Below are 18,435 nucleotides of genomic sequence, written 5' to 3' on the forward strand. Positions count from 1 at the left end.
TTTTTTTAAAACTTTATTTAAGAGCTTCTAGGTGAGACTCAGGACTGAAAATAGGGTGAAGGACCTGATATTCTCCCATGATGGCTCATTATAGCCTCCTATTCGTGTTTATTCATTCACTTAACAAATATTGATCGAGCACTTCCATGGGACAGAAACTGCTCTAGAATTTCAGGCTGTGTCACTGAATAAAATACTCAACAATCCCAGCCACCATAGAGCTTCTATTCTCAAGTAGACTCTTAGTGGACTGTCCACACATTCTTTTTCCAAGGGAGCTTGTAATGAATAGCCACAGCACAGGATGTGGAATGGGTCATCCTGATATCTACATTACCATAGCTGCTATTGTGATAGCTACATAGACTTTGTCTTTGGTAGTTAGTACCACCTCCCTTTGAAATCATGCTTGTGTTCAATGACAGCATCTTCTTTCAGCACTGTGGCTGTCCCTGCTGCTGTGTCACTACTGCTGGTACCACCATCACTGACTATGTGTCGTCATAGACACCACTGTGTATAATCTCTCATTTCCCCTGAGCTTTCAGTCACCCTTTCAAGACGAAAAGTTCTGGGGAGGGTCTGCTTGCTGAGTCTAGGACAGGTGTCCATGTCCCTGCTGCCAGGGCAGGGAGAGGGACTGCCTGGCCCCCTCTGGCATCCATAGTTGGGAGACTCACACAATAATATTTTACCCCAAATAGGAAGGGTGGTTAGAGACACCAAGACAATATAAAACAACACAAAACCCCACTGAGGGCACTTAACCCTTACGTAATCAGTGTCCAGCTCCCTCTTTGGTCTCATTTACATACATCCTGTGACATTGCAAGAAGGGACCCAAATGTGGTATATCAGACCCAAAGCCTGGACTAACCAAAAACGATGGACCTATTTTTGAAGTGAACAAGAACTTAATCTTCAAGACTGTTTAAGTTAATAAAAAATGAATAACAGAAGTTAATTTCCATGTTAAAATATTCTGAACATCTTGCCACAAGTCATGCTCTGTGAGCCACTCATGCTGAGTTCCAAATTTCCAGCTTTCAACAGGTGTTTTAGGCCTTGGTAAATTGGAAATATTCTGCAAAATGTTGTCTCCTTGTCATTTATGGTTGTTCTTCATTCCTAGGACTATTTCTCTGTGGATAAGACATTTTCAGGTCTTTTCTTTGAGCTGGTCATGATAACGCATTAACTAATCCTGGCCCAGTTAACTAACACTGTATCATCTTGAGAAAAATTAAAATGGAAGACATATATAACTTCTTTCCTATAATTGCTTCTATTTTTTCTAGAGTGACTAGAAGAATGGAGGCCTGACCTGGATTAGAAAAATTTTGGTCAGAATTGGTCACAGAAAATCTCCAGTTATATATCCTATGATTTGATGAAAATATTAAATGGCTTTGTTTCTGTCTTCAGGTAAAATTCTTAGATATGTGGGATACCTTTTTTTAAATAGTTCCTTTCCATATAGATATTGTTTATTTCTTCTTTTATAACATCTGTGGGAAAGTAAGTATAATTAAACATATAAGGATACACACAAGAAGTGGTGGGAGGAATTACAGAGAAAATTAGATTATTGTGAGGAAGTCCAAGAGATTTAAATGTTAAGTCCATTAAAATGCTCTTTTCATGTGAAAAGAAAGTTTTTCATGTGATTTACTGGCATATTTGAAATGACATGGGCTCTTGAATCAAATAGGCAGGGGCGAATCTATGTTGCATTTACTATCTTTCAGTGGAAAGGAGGTAATAGTAACTTCTATTTTGCAGGGATGAATTGAATGAGCACAAAGTATAAACACCTACTCTAATTTCATTGAAGGCACTCAGCTATTGTTTATTCTGCCCCTTTTCAAAGTCAATGGAAAATGAAGTAATCCACAGCCAACCAGAGGAAACTATCTGGGATGGAAGAGAAGGGGTGGAAAACAAAATTGGATTTTAGGTTGACTTTACCAGCTTATCTGAAAGAAAAGTCAAGTTATTAAATATTCATTGAGTACTAGTTAACTTTCTAGAAGGATATTACCTCCAAAAGACACATTAGAAAGAAATGAACAGATCCCTCATTTCCCAAAGCATAAAGTCAAATTAAAGAGACAGAACTTAAACTTGGGATTTATATTTGGACAACAATTATAAAGAACCTGTCAATGCACATAAAATAGTATGGACTACGGGCCTAAGTATAGGAAGAGTCTGGTAGGTTGAAAGGGATCCAGGAGATCAGGGAATGTAAAGACTGATGGAATCTGGAACCCCTTAGAGGAGGTGTCACTGCGCATTCACAAGGAATGGGGTTCTGTTGACTGCGGGTAATTCTGCCCCAAATCAGTCACAGTGGCAGGAAGAGCACGGCAATATGAACGATGTCGGTGAGTCTGAGAGGGGGCTCGGAGGCTTTGAGCCTCCCAAACAAGGCAGACCACCCATCTTCCCAGTGAGTCATTTGGGGACACCACATGTGGCTCTTCTGTGACTCATGCCCTTTGTTTTCCTTGTCTCTTCTTGTCCCCACCTCCACCCCCACCTTATGCCGCCATATCTATGAGGATAAGATAGGACCCCGCTCATACGACAACTAAGGGCAACTAAGAGGGAGGAAGTAGAATGCAGCTCACATCATCGCGTGCCACACCTCGTTCAGGGAGAAGGCTAGTGAGAGGTTTGGGGTTATCCAAGGATTTCTTTTGTTCCCAAGTCAGTATTATTATTGTGTGGAAAGAGTGTTGAAAGCCTTCCCAACTTATTGGGAAGTTTGAAGGCAGAACAGATGGGAATGGAAAAATAGGAATGAAGAACCAGTAGGATGAGGAAAGGGAGGTAGTGGAGAGCCTTGTTCCTAGACCCCATTGAAGACTGAAGACTGAATCGTTAATGGCAAGCCCTGTCAGAGTTGAGCCCTTTATTACCAGCAGTGTGTGTAGCTATTGAACACAATCAATTGGGAAATTTCTGCCAAATTCTACTTTCCTGTACTCAGATGTCTTAATCATCTTATTAAACAAATCCATGCCAGGCTCTGTGAATGACCAACCAACAAAAGCCCTAAAGATTGAAGATCTTCTCTTGAAAGAACAATTCATTCAACATCTATGGAACTTAGACATTGTACAAACCCTTTTAGTGCCTAGAGGAAGAACGATGAAAAGGCCAGGTTCCTCCTGTCAGAGAGTTCAGTCTGGTGGGGAAGACAGATACATCGATGGATGAAAACAGTGACTTGTAGTTATAATGATGGGAGATGTACATGATAGTGTGGGGGAGGGGGGGAGAGTGATCAATTTTACCATTGCCGTAGATTCTACCACGCTTGGTTCCCCTTGAAGATTTTATGTAAATTGGTTCTTGATGGTTGACTAGTAATTTGTGAAGCTGACTGGGGTTGAGAGGACATTTCAGGCAGTGGAAATGCAAGAACAAAGCCATGGAGGTTGGAAATGAGAGTATATAACTTGAGTAAGAGCGGGCAGTGTCTTGGCTGGTAAACAGGAACCAGCACAGCGTGGGGTGCTGGGAAATGAGCCTGGCAGGGAACTCAAAAGCCAGATCTGGCGAAGCCGCAGGTACTGTACTAAGGCGTTTGGACTTCGATGGACCTTGAAAAGTCTTTAAAGGGTTTTTAACAATAATAGCATCAAAAGATTATGGTGGCCGTGAGTGGAGAGTGCTTGGGAAGGAAAGAGGCTGGAGCTAGGGAGGCCATTTTAAGACACTGATGTAATAGTCAGATGAGAGATGACAGAGGTCTGAGATAAGGGAGTGACTTATGGATGGGGAAGAGAGGACAGAGTCCAGAGGTGTGTAGAAGGAGAAACCACAGGAGCACAGCCCTCCGTTGCACATGGGAGTATTGGCGAGAGAGAGGACCAGAGAGAAAGAGAGGAATCAGAGACGACTTTCTGGTTTCTGGTGTAATAATCGAATGAGTTGTGGTCCCATGAACTGAACTTGGGGATACAGGAAAAGGAGCAGGTTGGAAAGAAAAAAAAAAGATCAGATCAGCTTTGAAAATGCTGAGATGAAAGTGCTGGTGGATATCTATATGGAGATGTCCCAGAGCTCCTTGGATATTTAGAACTGGAACCAAGGAAAGATGTCTGGACTAAAAAGAGATTTTGGGATCATCCATGAGGCATAAAACCAGGGAATGCTTATAACAAGAAGAGCAAAAGGCTGAGGAGGGAGACAGAAAAACAAACAAACAGAAAAACACAGAAAAATGTATAACTATAGACAGCAGGAAAAAAAAAAAGCAGATATCTGTGGAACAGACGGCAAGAACTGATATCAGCTCTGTTACAACTGTGTTTGATTGTCTGGGTTTCTATTTCTTTTACACAAAGACAGTCACCACCAGGTGTCATCAGGAAAAGTGAAGGAGACTTGCTTAGTTGTCTTATATTATCATAATGACCTGTGAGTGGCACTTATTAGTCACATCCGATGTTTGACTAGACTGACAGATAGGACTAATGTGTAGTATTTAGGTTGCTTATTTCGTAAGTCTTTTATTATAACCCTGGGTATGTTGGGAAAATGTTGGGCCATTGATAAAACAATTAGCTTATTATTCACTAATTGAACATTGTGCTCTAACAGCGTGGACAGTGAATTAGACTTAATTTAGAGGTGTCCACCTAGTCTACCTGTGGTCTCCATGCTTGGCTTTGTGACATCCAACATTTATTTCCTCAGAAAAACTCAAGTAGCACAGCAATCAAGCCTGAGGGGAATAAAAAATGCGTTGCAGGACCAAATCAATATTCAGAAAAGCTGTTGTTGGGCTTTAATATTGGGCCCAAACCAACAAGTTGAAATATGATCGGAATACATGTAGATGCCTGCCCTTGGATTCTGAAAAGGGACTGCATAAATAAAGGATGATGGAATTAATAGGACAATGAGAGACTACCCAAAGCTAACCCCATTTCTGGCCACAAGAAAATACAGGCAGTAGTAGGTTGGTCTCTTCCCTGGGGAGCGTGCAGAGTGTTTGAGTTGTGGGTGCCACTCCAGCCAACAAGAGAGGAACCAGCTGGCAGGGAGGCCATGCGAGGAGTGGTTAAAGAATTGCTTAGTGATTAATTAGCCAGAGGAGTTGGAGGTAAGCAAAAGGCTGTGATGTCTTTATAAATACGGGAGCGTTGTCCCACTTAGGAGGACTTAGAAGAATTCTGTCAAGCTTCAGAGGGAAGAATTTCTATAAATGGAAAGAAGAAAAAGGAAGGCAGTTCATAGTAGGAAAAATCTTTCTAAACATTGCATATCTTCATAAATGGGATGGGCCACCCCGTGAGACAGTGAGCCCCCCACAGCTGAGGGTGTGTATGCAGAGTGATATTGCAAAGGAGAGTTCTGGAGAGGGGGAGAAATCGAGATACATGACCCATGCTGAGATTTGGCCATGGGAAATGACCCGCTCAATTGCTTCATTTTCTCGTTCTGAGTGCAATCCTGGTTCATGAGAGTTTTTTGTGTGTTTCCCCCCCTCCTCATATAGAGATAATCAGATCTACAAATCTCATAATTCTGCTAGAGGATGAAATCTTTGCCGATTTTTTCAACACATTTCTTTCTCTCCCGGTAAGCATTCTCAGACTTAAATGTACATGTTTCATCAATAGCTGAATCGTGACTCTCACTGAGCTGAGCGCCTTTTAGAAATAAATAAATAAACTCCTCACCAAATCAAAACTATTTCAATCTGAGCAAACATGACTCTGAGTCTCCTCTAAAATCTCTAGGAACTTGCCATTATCCCAAATCCCCAGCCTCTTAAACTGCCTTTGCGGGCCCATCGCCCCCTCTGCTGGGACCCAGCGCCCCACCTGGCGGGTACACCTGGCATCCTCCCACCTCTGCACCTCTCCTTGGCAGTGTTCTTAGTTTCCACAGTTCCACCTACTAATGTTTTAACCATTTTTCTCCTTAAATCCTGTTCTCCTGAGGAATTCCTAGGTCCTCCCAATCAAGCTTACTTCTCCCTCCGTCTGTGCCCCTTAGCACTTTGCAGCTCTTCTTTACGTGTGTGTCTCCCCCACTGGAGGGTAAGATCGTAAATTCCTGCTGCACAGGGACTGTGGGTTATTCAGCGTGCTCTAGCCCCTCTCACCAAGTGTTTAGCACATAGCAATTACTGAGTTATTCCCTGGAACCAAACCGATATATTTTCTCTATATATACAGCGAAAATAACCCAAAAAACATCAAAAATATTCTTTAAACCCAAATCTAGACTAATCATGTATATTTTTTTATTACATCTTTGGTTATATCTTAACATGAGTGCCTTATAAATTGTGGCTCATTTCAGGGCACCCTTTTCCATGGAATGCCACCTGTCAAAAGGTGTCATTTTCTACAACTGACGAAAAACACTCTATTATCCCACAAACACTCTTTGAGTAGTCACTTTGTGCCAGCCACTGGGTTTAGCACTGGGACACGAATATTAATGATATCATCTTTGTCCTCAAGGAACTGCCAGTCAAATACCAGAGACCAATATTTAAGAGTGACATGACAGAAGTCTCTAGCAGGCTTGGAGGGAGAGGCCACTCCTACCTGAAAGAGTCAGGGAAGGCTTCAGAGAAGAGGTGACAGAAGCCAAGTCTTGAAGGAAGACTAGGTATTTGAGAAGAGGGGCAAGAATGTGGGTTAAGAAGTAGGCGGGAAAGACTGAGGAGTTGGGTAGCAAGAGAAGCAAAAGCATTACAGATAGAACAGACCAGGTCAAGGCAGCAAGGAATCCAATCCTATGGCACTTTGGGGGAAACCGTACATAACTCTGTAAGGCTGAAGAAAACTGTGAGAGGCAGACAACTGTTGCGAGAGCAAGAAACAAGGCTGCACAGGCAGGCTAAGCCAGGCCTTGGAGAGCAGCAGGCAGGCTGCTTAGGCGTTTGGATGTCATCCTGAAGGCGACAGAGAACCAATGAAGGGTTTTACATACCCTTCATGATTGGACTTTCATTTGAGGAAATTCATTTATGCAGGAGTCTGGCGGTGAGTGTGGCTGTCAGGGGACCACGGTGGAGGCAGGGAGACCCGTTAGGAGATTGTCTCAACAGTCCAAGTGGGAGGTGATAAGGATCTAATGGGAAAAGGTGACGAGGAGGAGACAAATAAGAGAGTTTTTTACAAAGCAAAATACAGGACCTTGTCACTGTTCGAATGCTGGGGAGAGGTGGTAACAAAAAGGGAGGGGACTGGGGTAACAGGCTTGAGTGCCTGGGTAGATAGTGGTGCCAGCAACATGGTCAGAAAAGGAAGGAGGAAGAGGCCTCCATGACAGAAGAGAACAGTAGCCTAGAATTATCTATCAGTGTTGGACCGACTTAATGCCCCCATAAGTAATTTGTACCCCTAATCTTCATATCCTCAGTCTTCTCTGCTTTCTCCACCTCAAGAGTGTAGACAAATCCAGAGCTATTTCTCTTTATGAAAGGGTTTTAGGCCTTTACTCTGGCTCTCTAAGTCCACGGAGAAATGAATAATGCAACACACGAAGTAAACACCTTATAATATCATCGGCTTTGGCCTTTGCACGCACAGGCAAGGTAACGCCCAGGTCAGGACAGGGCAGAGCCAAATAAAATGAATCTTGCAATTTAGTCTATTTTGGGTGTTTTTAAGCAAAGCAAGTTGATTCAGTGGAATAAATTTAAGAATTGATGTCACTTGAACTAGGAAAGCCACGGAACCTTTCTTCCCCTGTGGCTGCAGATGGAACGTGACATGTTTGTGAAGGGAAGCTCTACCCCTTCAGCTGTTTCCTAGCTTTGTTTTTCAGGTCTTTGGTCAGACACCATTTTACACAGTTGAAAATGCACAGTGGAGCTTGTGGCCAGAAATACCTCATGACATGGTGAGTAAGATTCTTGAATGGCAGAGGGTTTGGGGTAGAGGAAGAGGGAGCTGAATTTGAAGTGAGATTGGGAGAGGGAGGAGGAGAGGCCCAGAGGAGGACGATGGAAGAAACTATAAACGGAGCACATAGAACAAACAGTATCAAGCCAGGTAGACATGTCTCCTTTTTGCATTTTTACCACTTGGGCAAGCAATGCTCGTGAATTCTTCCCTTTATATTCTAATCCACAGTTAGCAAATGGGATTCATTTCTCATGCCCACTGTGACTGTTGGGTAGTAGATGCTTGGAGCATTGTGTTGAAAAGAACTCTGATGCCACGCCTAAACCAGAAAGAGTCTGGGAATGGATTGGCAACGCCTGCCATGGCGGTGGCATCGGAAGTGGCAGCCCCTGGGCCACGTAGTGATTATTTTGTCTTGTAAGGTATAGCTCAAAGTAAGATGCCACTCTGCAATTCCTAATGATTACTCGACCATTCTCCTCCAGACACTGTCTTTCTCTTTAAATGTTTCTTCCTTGTCTGTGTCCATTGATTGTCTTTCTCCTCTCCTTCTCCCCTTTCCTGTTCTCCTTGGCCACTGTGTAGACCTGAGATTTACAAATGGCTTCCACATTCCCTACCCATGTCATATGGCATCAGAAAGATCACCGTAAGCCCTGCTCACAACAAGGCTTTGTTTTTCTCTGGAATCTGGAAAGCTGAGAAAGACACTCCACTCTGATTCTTATATCTGGTTTCCCGAGGAGAACTCTGGAACTTAGGAATTTTATTTTTTCCCCCTCCCTTCTCTGGTGGTTTCAATCTCTCAGGGATCCATCCCATATTCTAAAGGATGTTATGTGTGGGTTTTTGTACATGTTGTGTAGTTGATGTGGGAGCCTGTGAAAAATGATGTGTGCTCACAAAGAAGCAAGTCTCATAGAGTTATCACTTGACACCACAGACCCAAACCTTTTCTGCTTCTCTTCTATGATGCAAGACTTAGGTCTTTTTAAAAAAAATTTCACCCAGGAATAAGGAAGATTGTTTTTGACAAAAGACCAATGCTGTTCTTTCCTACCAATCCATTCACTCCTTTGGGAGACTCAGCCTGTCTCCACTCCCCTTACGTACTATTTTCAATCAACACATTTCTCCTCTGGGCCAGGTCCTGTGAGTGTGAGGTTATTTACTGCCTCTTGCTCAGTTGAATTTCTTAGCAGTTCAGTTCCATTTCTGTTTTCTTTTCCTATTTTCTTTGGACTCTAGATTGCAAAGTACAAAGGATTGTTGACCTGGTTGGAAAAATACCGGTTACCTTTCTTCTGTAAAACCAACTTGTGTTTCCATTACATTCTCTGTCAGGAGCTCCTCAGTTTCGTTAATTCCCCAGAAGGAGGTAAGCATGGGGGTTGTACCTGTGGAGAAATATGGGAAGCCAGGTTGCATAGCAATACAGTAAGGTACAAAGACTCGCCATCTTTGTAGCCTTAGACACGCAGGTGGTTCAGCCTGTGTTGTGTCAATAGGTGGCATCTTAGGCTGAAATATTGATACCTAGATCAATAAGCAAGAGTCAGAAGGGCTGGCTATTTGTCTCATTGCAGCCAGAAATGAGAGAGTTAATGGTGGCCATAGCACCTGAGAAAATTGCCTGACACAGATCCAGAATCAAACATATCGCTCCACCATCATTACTACCACCTGGTCTAAGCCACTGTCATTTCTCACCTGGCTACTGAAATCATCTCTTAGACTCCTTGCTTCTGTTCTGGTTCTGCTGCTCATAGCAGCCATGTGAGCCCTTTAAAATTTAAGTCAGATATGTCAATACTCTGCTCACGGCCCTCAACCCCCACACCAATGGCTCCTATCTCAGTGGGAAATCCAGCACCCCTGCAATGGCCTTCAAGGTCCTAGAGACCTGGCTCCATTTCCTTTCTGACCTCCTCTTCTCCTACTTCCCTCTTGGCTCACTCCATTCCAGCCACACTGGCCTTCTTGACTTCCTCAGACATACTGGACACATTCCCATTCCAAGGCTTTGTACTGGCTGTTTGCTCTGCCTGGAAGGCTCTTTCTCCATATATCCACATTGGCTCCCTCTCTCATCCCCTCAAATCGCTGTGAAGACCTCACCTCTTCCATGAAGCCTACCCTGATGACCCTAATGCCCACTCGTCCAACCACTGCCCTCATACTCCCAACCCCGTTTACCCTACTCTATTTTTTCACTATTTTCTATAGTGCTTATAACCTTCAACTTTACTAGATAGTGTAATTATTATGCTTATTGTTTATTGTGTGTTTTCTTCACTAGAATATTAGCTCCTTGAGGGCAGGGATTTTTGTTCTGTTTGCTGATGTATCTCAAACACTTACAATGGTACTTGACAATTAGTAGGCGTGTAATAAATATTTGTTGAAAGAATGAGTGAATAAAATTTCCGTCTAGAGTTAAATTGATAATTTGACTTTCAGCTCAACCAACCAAAGGAAACTAAATGTGTTCCGCCCAGGGAAAGTTAAGATTCAGGAGATCCCACTGAATGAAATGTGATAACAAATCACCCGCTGCTTGTCCTCCACCTGCAATATATGTGTTGGGAACATTGGATTGGCAAAATCACTGTCATGTGGGGACTGTAGAAGGCAAGAGGCCTTGGTGGGAGGGTGTTTTTCACCTGGGGATTGTACGTGTGCTTGTGGGTCCCTCGCATGTCATTTGCTGCATGTCACTAGAGAGCCCGGTGCCTAGCTTCAAAAGTACCACACTATTACATCAAACTAAAAAGTTTGTTCACAGCAAAGGAAACCAGCAATAAAACAAAAAGATATCCTATTTAATGGGAGAAGACATTTGCCAATGATACATCAGATAAGGGGTCAATATCCAAAATTCATAAAAAGCTCATACAACTCAATATAAAAAAAAAAAATTAAAAAATGGGCAGAGGACATGAAGCGACATTTCTCTAAAGAGGACATACATATGGCAAACAGACATATGAGAAGATGCTCAACATCACTAATCATTAGAGAAATGCAAATAAGAACGACAATGAGATACCACCTCACCCCTGTCAGACTGGCTATCATCAATAAATCAACAAACAACAAGTGTTGACGAGGATGTGGAGAAAAGGGAACCCTCATACACTGTTGGTAGGATTGCAGATTGGTGCGACCACTATGGAAAACAGTATGGAGGTTCCTCAAAAAATGAAAAATAGAACCACCTTATGACACAGAAATTCCATTCCTGGGTATTTACCCAAAGAAATCCAAAACACTAATTCGAAAAAATATGTGCACCCCTATGTTTATTACAGTGCTATTCATGATAGCCAAGATATGGAAACAACTGAAATGCCCATCAATAGATGACTGGATAAAGAAAGTGTGGTACATTTATACAATGGAGTATTACTCGGCCATAAAAATAATGAAATCTTACTATTTGCAACAACATGGATGAACCTAGAGAATATTACATTAAATGAAATAAGGCAGACTGAGAAAGACAAATACCATATGATCTCACTTATATGTGGACTCTAAAGAACACTAAATGAATGAACAAAACAAATTAGACTCAGAGATATAGAGAAAAAAAAACTGATGGTTGCTAGATGGGAGAGGGTTGGGGGATTGGGGAGAAGGTGAAGGGATTAGAAAGTACAAATTTGGTAGTCACAAAATAGTCACGGGGATGTGAAATACAGTATGGGGAATATAATCAATAATGTAAAGATTTTGTAGGGTGTCAGATGGGTACTGGACTTATCAGAGGGATCACTTCATAGACTGTAGATGCCTGACCACTGCACTGTACACATGAAGCTGAAGTAGAATAATGTTGAATATGTTGAATGTCAACTATAATTAAATATATATATATATACATATATATATTTTATATATATACATGGTCATGGGATGTGAAGTACAGCATAGGGAATAGAGTCGATTGTATTGTACCAGTTATATATGACGTCAGAGGGGTAGTAGATTAGGGGGGTTATCACTTTGTAAGGGGTGTAAACGTCTATTACATAGCTTTGTACACCTGAAACTAATAATAATGATGATGATGATGATGATGATAATAATAATAAAAAGTACCGCACAATCAGGACCCAACTCATCTAACTGGACACCAGTTTCCTCGCTCACACCGAGCGAATAGGGGTCTGACTGTATGCAATGCTGAGAGGTAGAGCTCACTGTCTCTCTCTTACCATGGACTTTTCCTGGCAGCCAAGATGATGAGATGGGTAAAGGCAGACCAGTGGCTCCTCCAGAAATGCATTGGCGGGGTCAGAGGGATGTGGCGCTTCTGCACCTACCTCAAGGGCACTGCAGGTGGGTTCTTAGAGTTCCTGGGGCCTTTGCAAGTTCTTAGCTTCCAGGGTGCCCCTGAGCATTGATTGACAGTTATGTATGTCTATGGCGAATACTATAAAAATATTTTATAATGCAATTTGGGTAGAGTCTTGAAAACTGGGATCCATAGTATAAGTTAGGGCACAAGCAGTCAGAGTCCCATTCATTCATTCATCATTCATTCATTCAACAATGTTTATTGGCAGCCACTGTGCTGGTAGGTGGGGATGCAAAGGTGAACAGGAGCCCTACATCCCCACTTCACAAAGCTGCCACGATGGTGGGGAGACAGACGAGGAACAAGTCAATAAATAAATCCCTGTAGCAAAAGGGTTGGAATGCACTGCTTTCTGTTCTGTTGGGCCCTGTATATGAGGAGTGCGGGGAGGCCAGCAGCCGGCACTGGTTGACACTCCAGTTTGGCAACATTAAGTTTTACCCAGAGACAAGCCCAAGTTTAAGGGTGAAATCCTGGATCTCCAGGGAGCCGGTAGGGAAGAACTAGACAAACTAGCTTTCAGTTTGTCACAAAGACTTCAGCTCTGGCAAAGTTGGGACACAGAGAATGTAGGCTTTGGCACCTTTTGGCTCCAGCGTCTTTCTGCAGGTTGCTCTGGGTCCATGATCTAGGAAACATTCTTTTTCCTCTGGTCTTTATTTCTTGGACAAAACTCAAATGTATCATGATCCATCCTCAGAGTCTGGCAGTTTCCCCTTAAGTGACAGCTTTTCCAGCAACCAAAAAAGTCACAAAAGATTCCTATCCATTCTGTCCTTTCTCCCCAGGCCTCCCATCTGCCCCCACATTAGGACATTTCTGGAGACGGTGCTTTCACCCACAGGAGTGACGAATGGTGATGTTTGAAGCAGTAACACAGGCTGCTGGGGTGGGGGGATCAGCTGCTACACTCAGGCGCAACCACTGAAGGAGCAAGGTTTGGGGTGCAGCTCTGTGCCTCCTCTGTCCGATCTGTAGGTGAAGAGCTGGTGGGTTTCTGGATCCTCACTGAGGAGATGCTGAGCATCGATGAGATGGACCTGGAACTCAGAGACCACTACCTGTCCCTCCTCCTCATGCTGAAGGCCACCCATCTTCAGGAGGGCTCACGGGTGGCAACTTTATGCAACATGAATATCAGTAAGAACCGTACAGCGTGTCTGAGATGGGCCCCGGGGACATGGAACCAGAAACACAATCCGGTGTCTGATAACCCTCAGTCGCTTGCTTTGCAAACTGCCACCCTTGCCATCTTCTATGTATCAAGGATGCCAGTGGGAACCCCAACCCCTACCCGGGGAGGGAGGAGAGAGACCAGTTGTCCTTAGGCTGGTATGGGCCTCTTCCTGAGAGATTACTTGCCAGGGATGGTTGGCTGGATGGAATGAAGAGGAATTAGGACAAGGTAATTAAACAGCTCTCCATCTTCTGGGCTTGTCTTTTTGGGAGATTTTTCTAGAAAAAACCATAGCTCACAGGCTAATTGAAGTCCATGTAGCCTATGAACTAAGAATGTTTTTTATATTTTTAAAGGGGACTGTGCAACAGAGACTGTGGCCCATAAGGCTTAAAGTATTTATTAGGTGGCCCTTTACAGAAAAGGCCTGCCGACCTCTTCTCTAGAGCATCAGGTTCATCCAAATTTATTTATTTGTTTGTTTGTTTGTTTGTTTATTATTTACTGAGGAGGCATTGCTAACCCAAACACAAATGTGTTCCAGAAGATTTGCTCTTTGGAAGCAGTCACACTCTCCTCTATTCATAGAGCTCATTGAGTACTGATGACATTAAAATCAAGGCTAGTAAGGACTCCTTTATCCAGTCCAAACCCTTTCCTCCTGTCATATCTGACCCTGAGAAATCCCAGTCAGAGCTCCCCGTGTCCTGTTCTTAAACACATTTTCTTGTGCCTTTTGCTTTTCTTTATAATCACATTCAATAATCTATAGACTAACTTGAAGAATCCCATAAAATGACTTATTTTTATGGGGAAGAAGGAAAGTAATCAGAAAAGGGGGTCACTCTGTGCTGAACAAACCCTAAAAACATGATATATTTGACCTGTTCACACCCCTGGATTGCATGAGGCATGAAGGAAATGCAATCCACAAAAACATTTGGAAGTATTAAAAAAGCCTCACCACATCATTTGCATCTTCATCTGTCTGTATTCTTTCCAGAGACCCTCCTGAACCTCACCACCTGGCATCCCAACAAGTCAACCACCAGGAGGGAGACCCTGAAAAACATGCAGAAAGTGGCTGTGTTCAAACTCCAGAGCTATTGGCTCCCCAACTTTTACACCCACGCCAAGACGACTTTAGCTAAGGAGGAGTCATGCCAGGGTCTGATGCAGGAATACGAGACTCGCCTGTGCAGTGTTTGCTGTACCCACGTAGGGGGGCTCCCTCTGAACATGAGCATCGAGAAATGCCACCACCCCCAGAAACAGTACTCGAGCAGGAAGAGCAAATGGAAGATGTGGCAGTTGATAGATCATGACTCTCGGTCTCTAGAGTTGGATACCAAGCCAGACGCCAACACTATGTCCCCCCAGGAGATGTGTCCTCAGGAGAAGGTGGTTATACAAATGGCTTCCCTGAAAGAGGCCTCTTCGAAGGACAGAATAATCGATTCCCTGGAAAAGGATATTTTCTGTGCCAGGAAGTCCGACGTGAAGATGAAAGCCAAGAGCCACCTCCACATGGAGGGCCTCTTTGAGACAAAGCTCTCTACCCACCTCAGGACTGCGACCCCCATCATCAGTCACCCCCCCCAGATGACAATCAAGAAGGCCCTCAAGCAAAACCTTTCCTTGGGGCACACCCACTGGGCCTTGTGTGCGGACATCTGTGCCGGCCGCCCCTTCCGGGACCACCTGAAGAAGCTGAATTTGAAAGTGGAGATCCGACTCCTGGACCTCTGGCAGGACCTGCACCGTTTCCTCAGAGTCCTGGTGGCTAATAAGACGAGTGGGAATGCCGTCTTTCGGCACATAATGGGCAACCGAATCTGTGAGCTCTACCTGAATGAGCAGATGGGTTCCTGCCTACCACTCAAACCCCAAACCACTGAAGGCCTGAAGGCACTGCTGCCTTTGGGGGTTATGAACCCCTGGATTCCCAGAGCCCAGAATGAGATCTGCCAGGTAGGCGATGCCTCACAAAAGTGGGTTAGTATCTGGAAGATTAGGTTAAGACTGACCCCAAATCCTATCTGGTCATTTATGCTAAGTTAATGATAGAATCATCCATATACTCCTTCACATAGTGAAGAGTTGGTTCATCTTTGAGGAGCAAGCTGTACAAATTCCCAAGAACCAGCCGAAACTCCAAAGTAGAATGGAGGTAGGGGAGTGGTCAGTATCCCCCTTTTATTCCTTGTTCAATTCCCCCTTATGTGGAGTCACCCAAAACCATGAACCTCAGAGTGTTCCATTGAGGGAAGTCTCAATAACTCTGTCCTAAACATTATGCATTGAAATGCAGGGTCTTCTTTTCCTAGACTAGCCATCAAGGAAATAACCGGTTGAAAAGTGTTTATTCTTATCCCAACACATTAGATAAAAGCATGAGACTATCCTGAAGCCTCGCATGAAGTAAGGCCCCTAGCTTGACTATAGTATCAAGATCTTGGCAGAAAACAAATGGCAGAGTCAAGTAATAGATGAGAGAGCCCAATAAAAGGGACTACAGACGAGGAAGTGGGCATGACAGTAGGGAAACCACATAGGACAGCGCAGATACCCCAGGGCCACTATGGGAGGGTCACCTCTTTCATTTCTAGGCCTGAGGAATTAAGGAGAGAGATTAGTTGCCAGAACCAGGAGAGAAAGAGCTGTATGGAATGGAACATTGGCAGGAGCTGTAATTGTCAGTAGAAGGTTACAGCCAGTTCACAGTGATCTGGCTGGGCGGGATCGGGGGAATAGATACCCCAGGCTCACTCTATTCCTGCCTTTCCATCTTCTGTCAAGATTCCTGACTGGATCAACCCTACCAGAGATCAAGAGAACCTCTCGATGTGGTCCGCACAGGTTAATCTCCCAAGGCATGAGCAGGGTGAAGAAGGGTAGAGAGTATATGTCAAGGGACAAGTGGATATAAACAGCAAATTATTTAGTGCATTATAATATATTTACCTTATAGAGCACATTCATACACGTTATCTCCTTGAGGCGTCTTAGCAACTCCAAGAGGCAGACAGGGTAGTGTTGTTGCTACTGTCATGCAGTTGAGGAAAATGAGACTCAGAGAGGGTCAGGGGATTAGCCCAAAGGCACACAGCAGACTAGTAGAGGAACCAGGGTCAGAACCGAGGAGTACTTGGGTCTAAGTCCAACACAATTTCCATTACACCATAATTACCCAGGCTTGGACATCTGGGTGGTTTAGGACCACATCAGTCCAATGGATCTGCAGCCAAAGCTCTTCTTTGCACAGTTCTTGAGTAACGGAAGCCCAAAGACCCCTCTGTGGAGGCATTTGCGGCGAGAAGCTTAGACTGGGGCTGTGCTTCCTGGATGAGCAGATCCGCACAGCAAAGCCCCGTGCCTGGGCCTTGGTTTTCAGCAAAGATAGTGAAGGTATTTGTAGATAGATAAGACTGGCCTCGTACGGTTTCACAGATGAAAAATCTGGGTATCATCCGTGACTTGCCTCTGCTTCACACCCATGTCTAATCTACTGGTGAATCCTGTTGGTTCAACCTTAAAAATACATCCGGAATCTAGCATTCCTCCCCTCGCCTGTGACAACTACTCTAGTGCAAGCCAAATCGAATCTCGCCTGATTCCTGCAATGGCCGCCTCGCTGATGCATCCGGGTCTGTCCCTACCCCTCAGCAGGCTCATTTCCACTCCGGCCGCAGGGATTCTGCCAAAACATAAGTTGTGTAATTTAACTGAAAATTAGTAAAAGGAAGTCAGGGAGGACCTTGAAAACCGATGGCTTTCTGTCTCTAGTAAAATTCAAAGTCCTCGCTAAAACTGATAAGGCCTCCACGGCCTGTCCTCCATGGCCTGTCCTCCACCTCTCCTCTCTGGCTTCATCGTCAGGGTTTCCTGAACTCAAAAGAAAACTCATTTCCCTCCTCTCTGCTCCCAGAGCACTTTGTTCACACCTCTTTGGTAGCATGTGTCATCGTGCCTTTCACCATGCTAGAAAGGGGGCTCCTGGAGAACCAAGGTTGTCGCCTATGGATCTGTCTATTCCCAACTATGAGCGCAGTGGCTGGCACGTGGGAGACATTATTTGTCAAATAAATCAATCAATGAATGACGGTTAGAGAACAGATATATAAACCTAGCTAAGCACCAACTCATAGGTTTGTTATTGTTACTGTTGTTTGTTTGTTTGTTTGCTTGAAGGGAATGAAATATTCTTCACAAGTGGGTAAGGTCTTCAAGGGGGAGATATTAAGTGGGAGATGGTTGGTTTTCAGGACCATGTTGAGAATCAAATGAGGCAGTACTTTGGAAGGGAACAGAGATGTCCTTCCGTAAACTGTTGTATTCTTCTTAAGTAAATATCGATCGCTGTTCTCTGAGATTCAGAGAGAGGTGGCTTGAGCTGCCATATTCAGAAAGGCAAGGGAACGCCCCCTGGTTGGCCATAGCTAATGTTTGCTGTGCCATTATATTTCCAAATTAGAGAATCCAGAATCCGGAGTCTACTCTTCTCCTCCGTAAAACTAGCAGGAGAGATGCAGCAAGCTGAGCACCTCCCCCTGACGCTTGCGTCATCTTTGATTTTCAGATGCTCAGCCCCTGGTACGATGGGTTCCTGGATGAAGAGGACTACTGGTTTCTCAGTTTTTCAGTAGGACGGGCTTTGAGTTGGGGAGGAATCATGAGGTTGAGGGGAGAAAAGAGAGTAACTGCTCTTTCAGACGCTTTATTTGTTAAAGTAAATGAAATTTGGGGTTTTTTCCCTAGAGGCAACCTGGTGGGGGGGGGGGAGGTTGACATGGTCCCTGAAGTTCTAAATATAAACCTCTCAAGGAAAAAGACTCAAGGGCATATGATGACTTTGAAGACGTTTCGTTCAGATAGAATTTCTCCCTCATAGAAAATGGGTTTCATTAGAAGAGGCAGGGGAATGGTGTGTCAGGGAGCAATGGTTCTGAACAAATTGAAAATGATCAGCCTACGTCAGTGTGACAGGAGGAGGTGGTGACAAAAATCTC

The 18,435-nt window shown here is 43.9% G+C and overlaps 1 protein-coding gene across 1 annotated transcript in view; it reads left to right on the forward strand.

Moving 5' to 3' along the window:
* RGSL1 (regulator of G protein signaling like 1) overlaps positions 1-18,435 on the forward strand; it is an 86,944-nt gene that overhangs the window by 41,927 nt on the left and 26,582 nt on the right. Inside the window, exons 3-10 of the mRNA XM_074322193.1 lie at positions 1,299-1,425; positions 5,516-5,598; positions 7,807-7,881; positions 9,135-9,264; positions 12,126-12,230; positions 13,228-13,389; positions 14,430-15,397; positions 18,006-18,068. Coding sequence (XP_074178294.1) covers positions 1,404-1,425; positions 5,516-5,598; positions 7,807-7,881; positions 9,135-9,264; positions 12,126-12,230; positions 13,228-13,389; positions 14,430-15,397; positions 18,006-18,068 — 1,608 coding nt within the window. The 5' untranslated portion in view covers positions 1,299-1,403. The remainder of the gene's footprint in view (positions 1-1,298; positions 1,426-5,515; positions 5,599-7,806; positions 7,882-9,134; positions 9,265-12,125; positions 12,231-13,227; positions 13,390-14,429; positions 15,398-18,005; positions 18,069-18,435) is intronic.

Source organism: Rhinolophus sinicus, linkage group LG17 (assembly GCF_036562045.2).
Source record: "Rhinolophus sinicus isolate RSC01 linkage group LG17, ASM3656204v1, whole genome shotgun sequence".
NCBI lineage: Eukaryota > Metazoa > Chordata > Mammalia > Chiroptera > Rhinolophidae > Rhinolophus > Rhinolophus sinicus.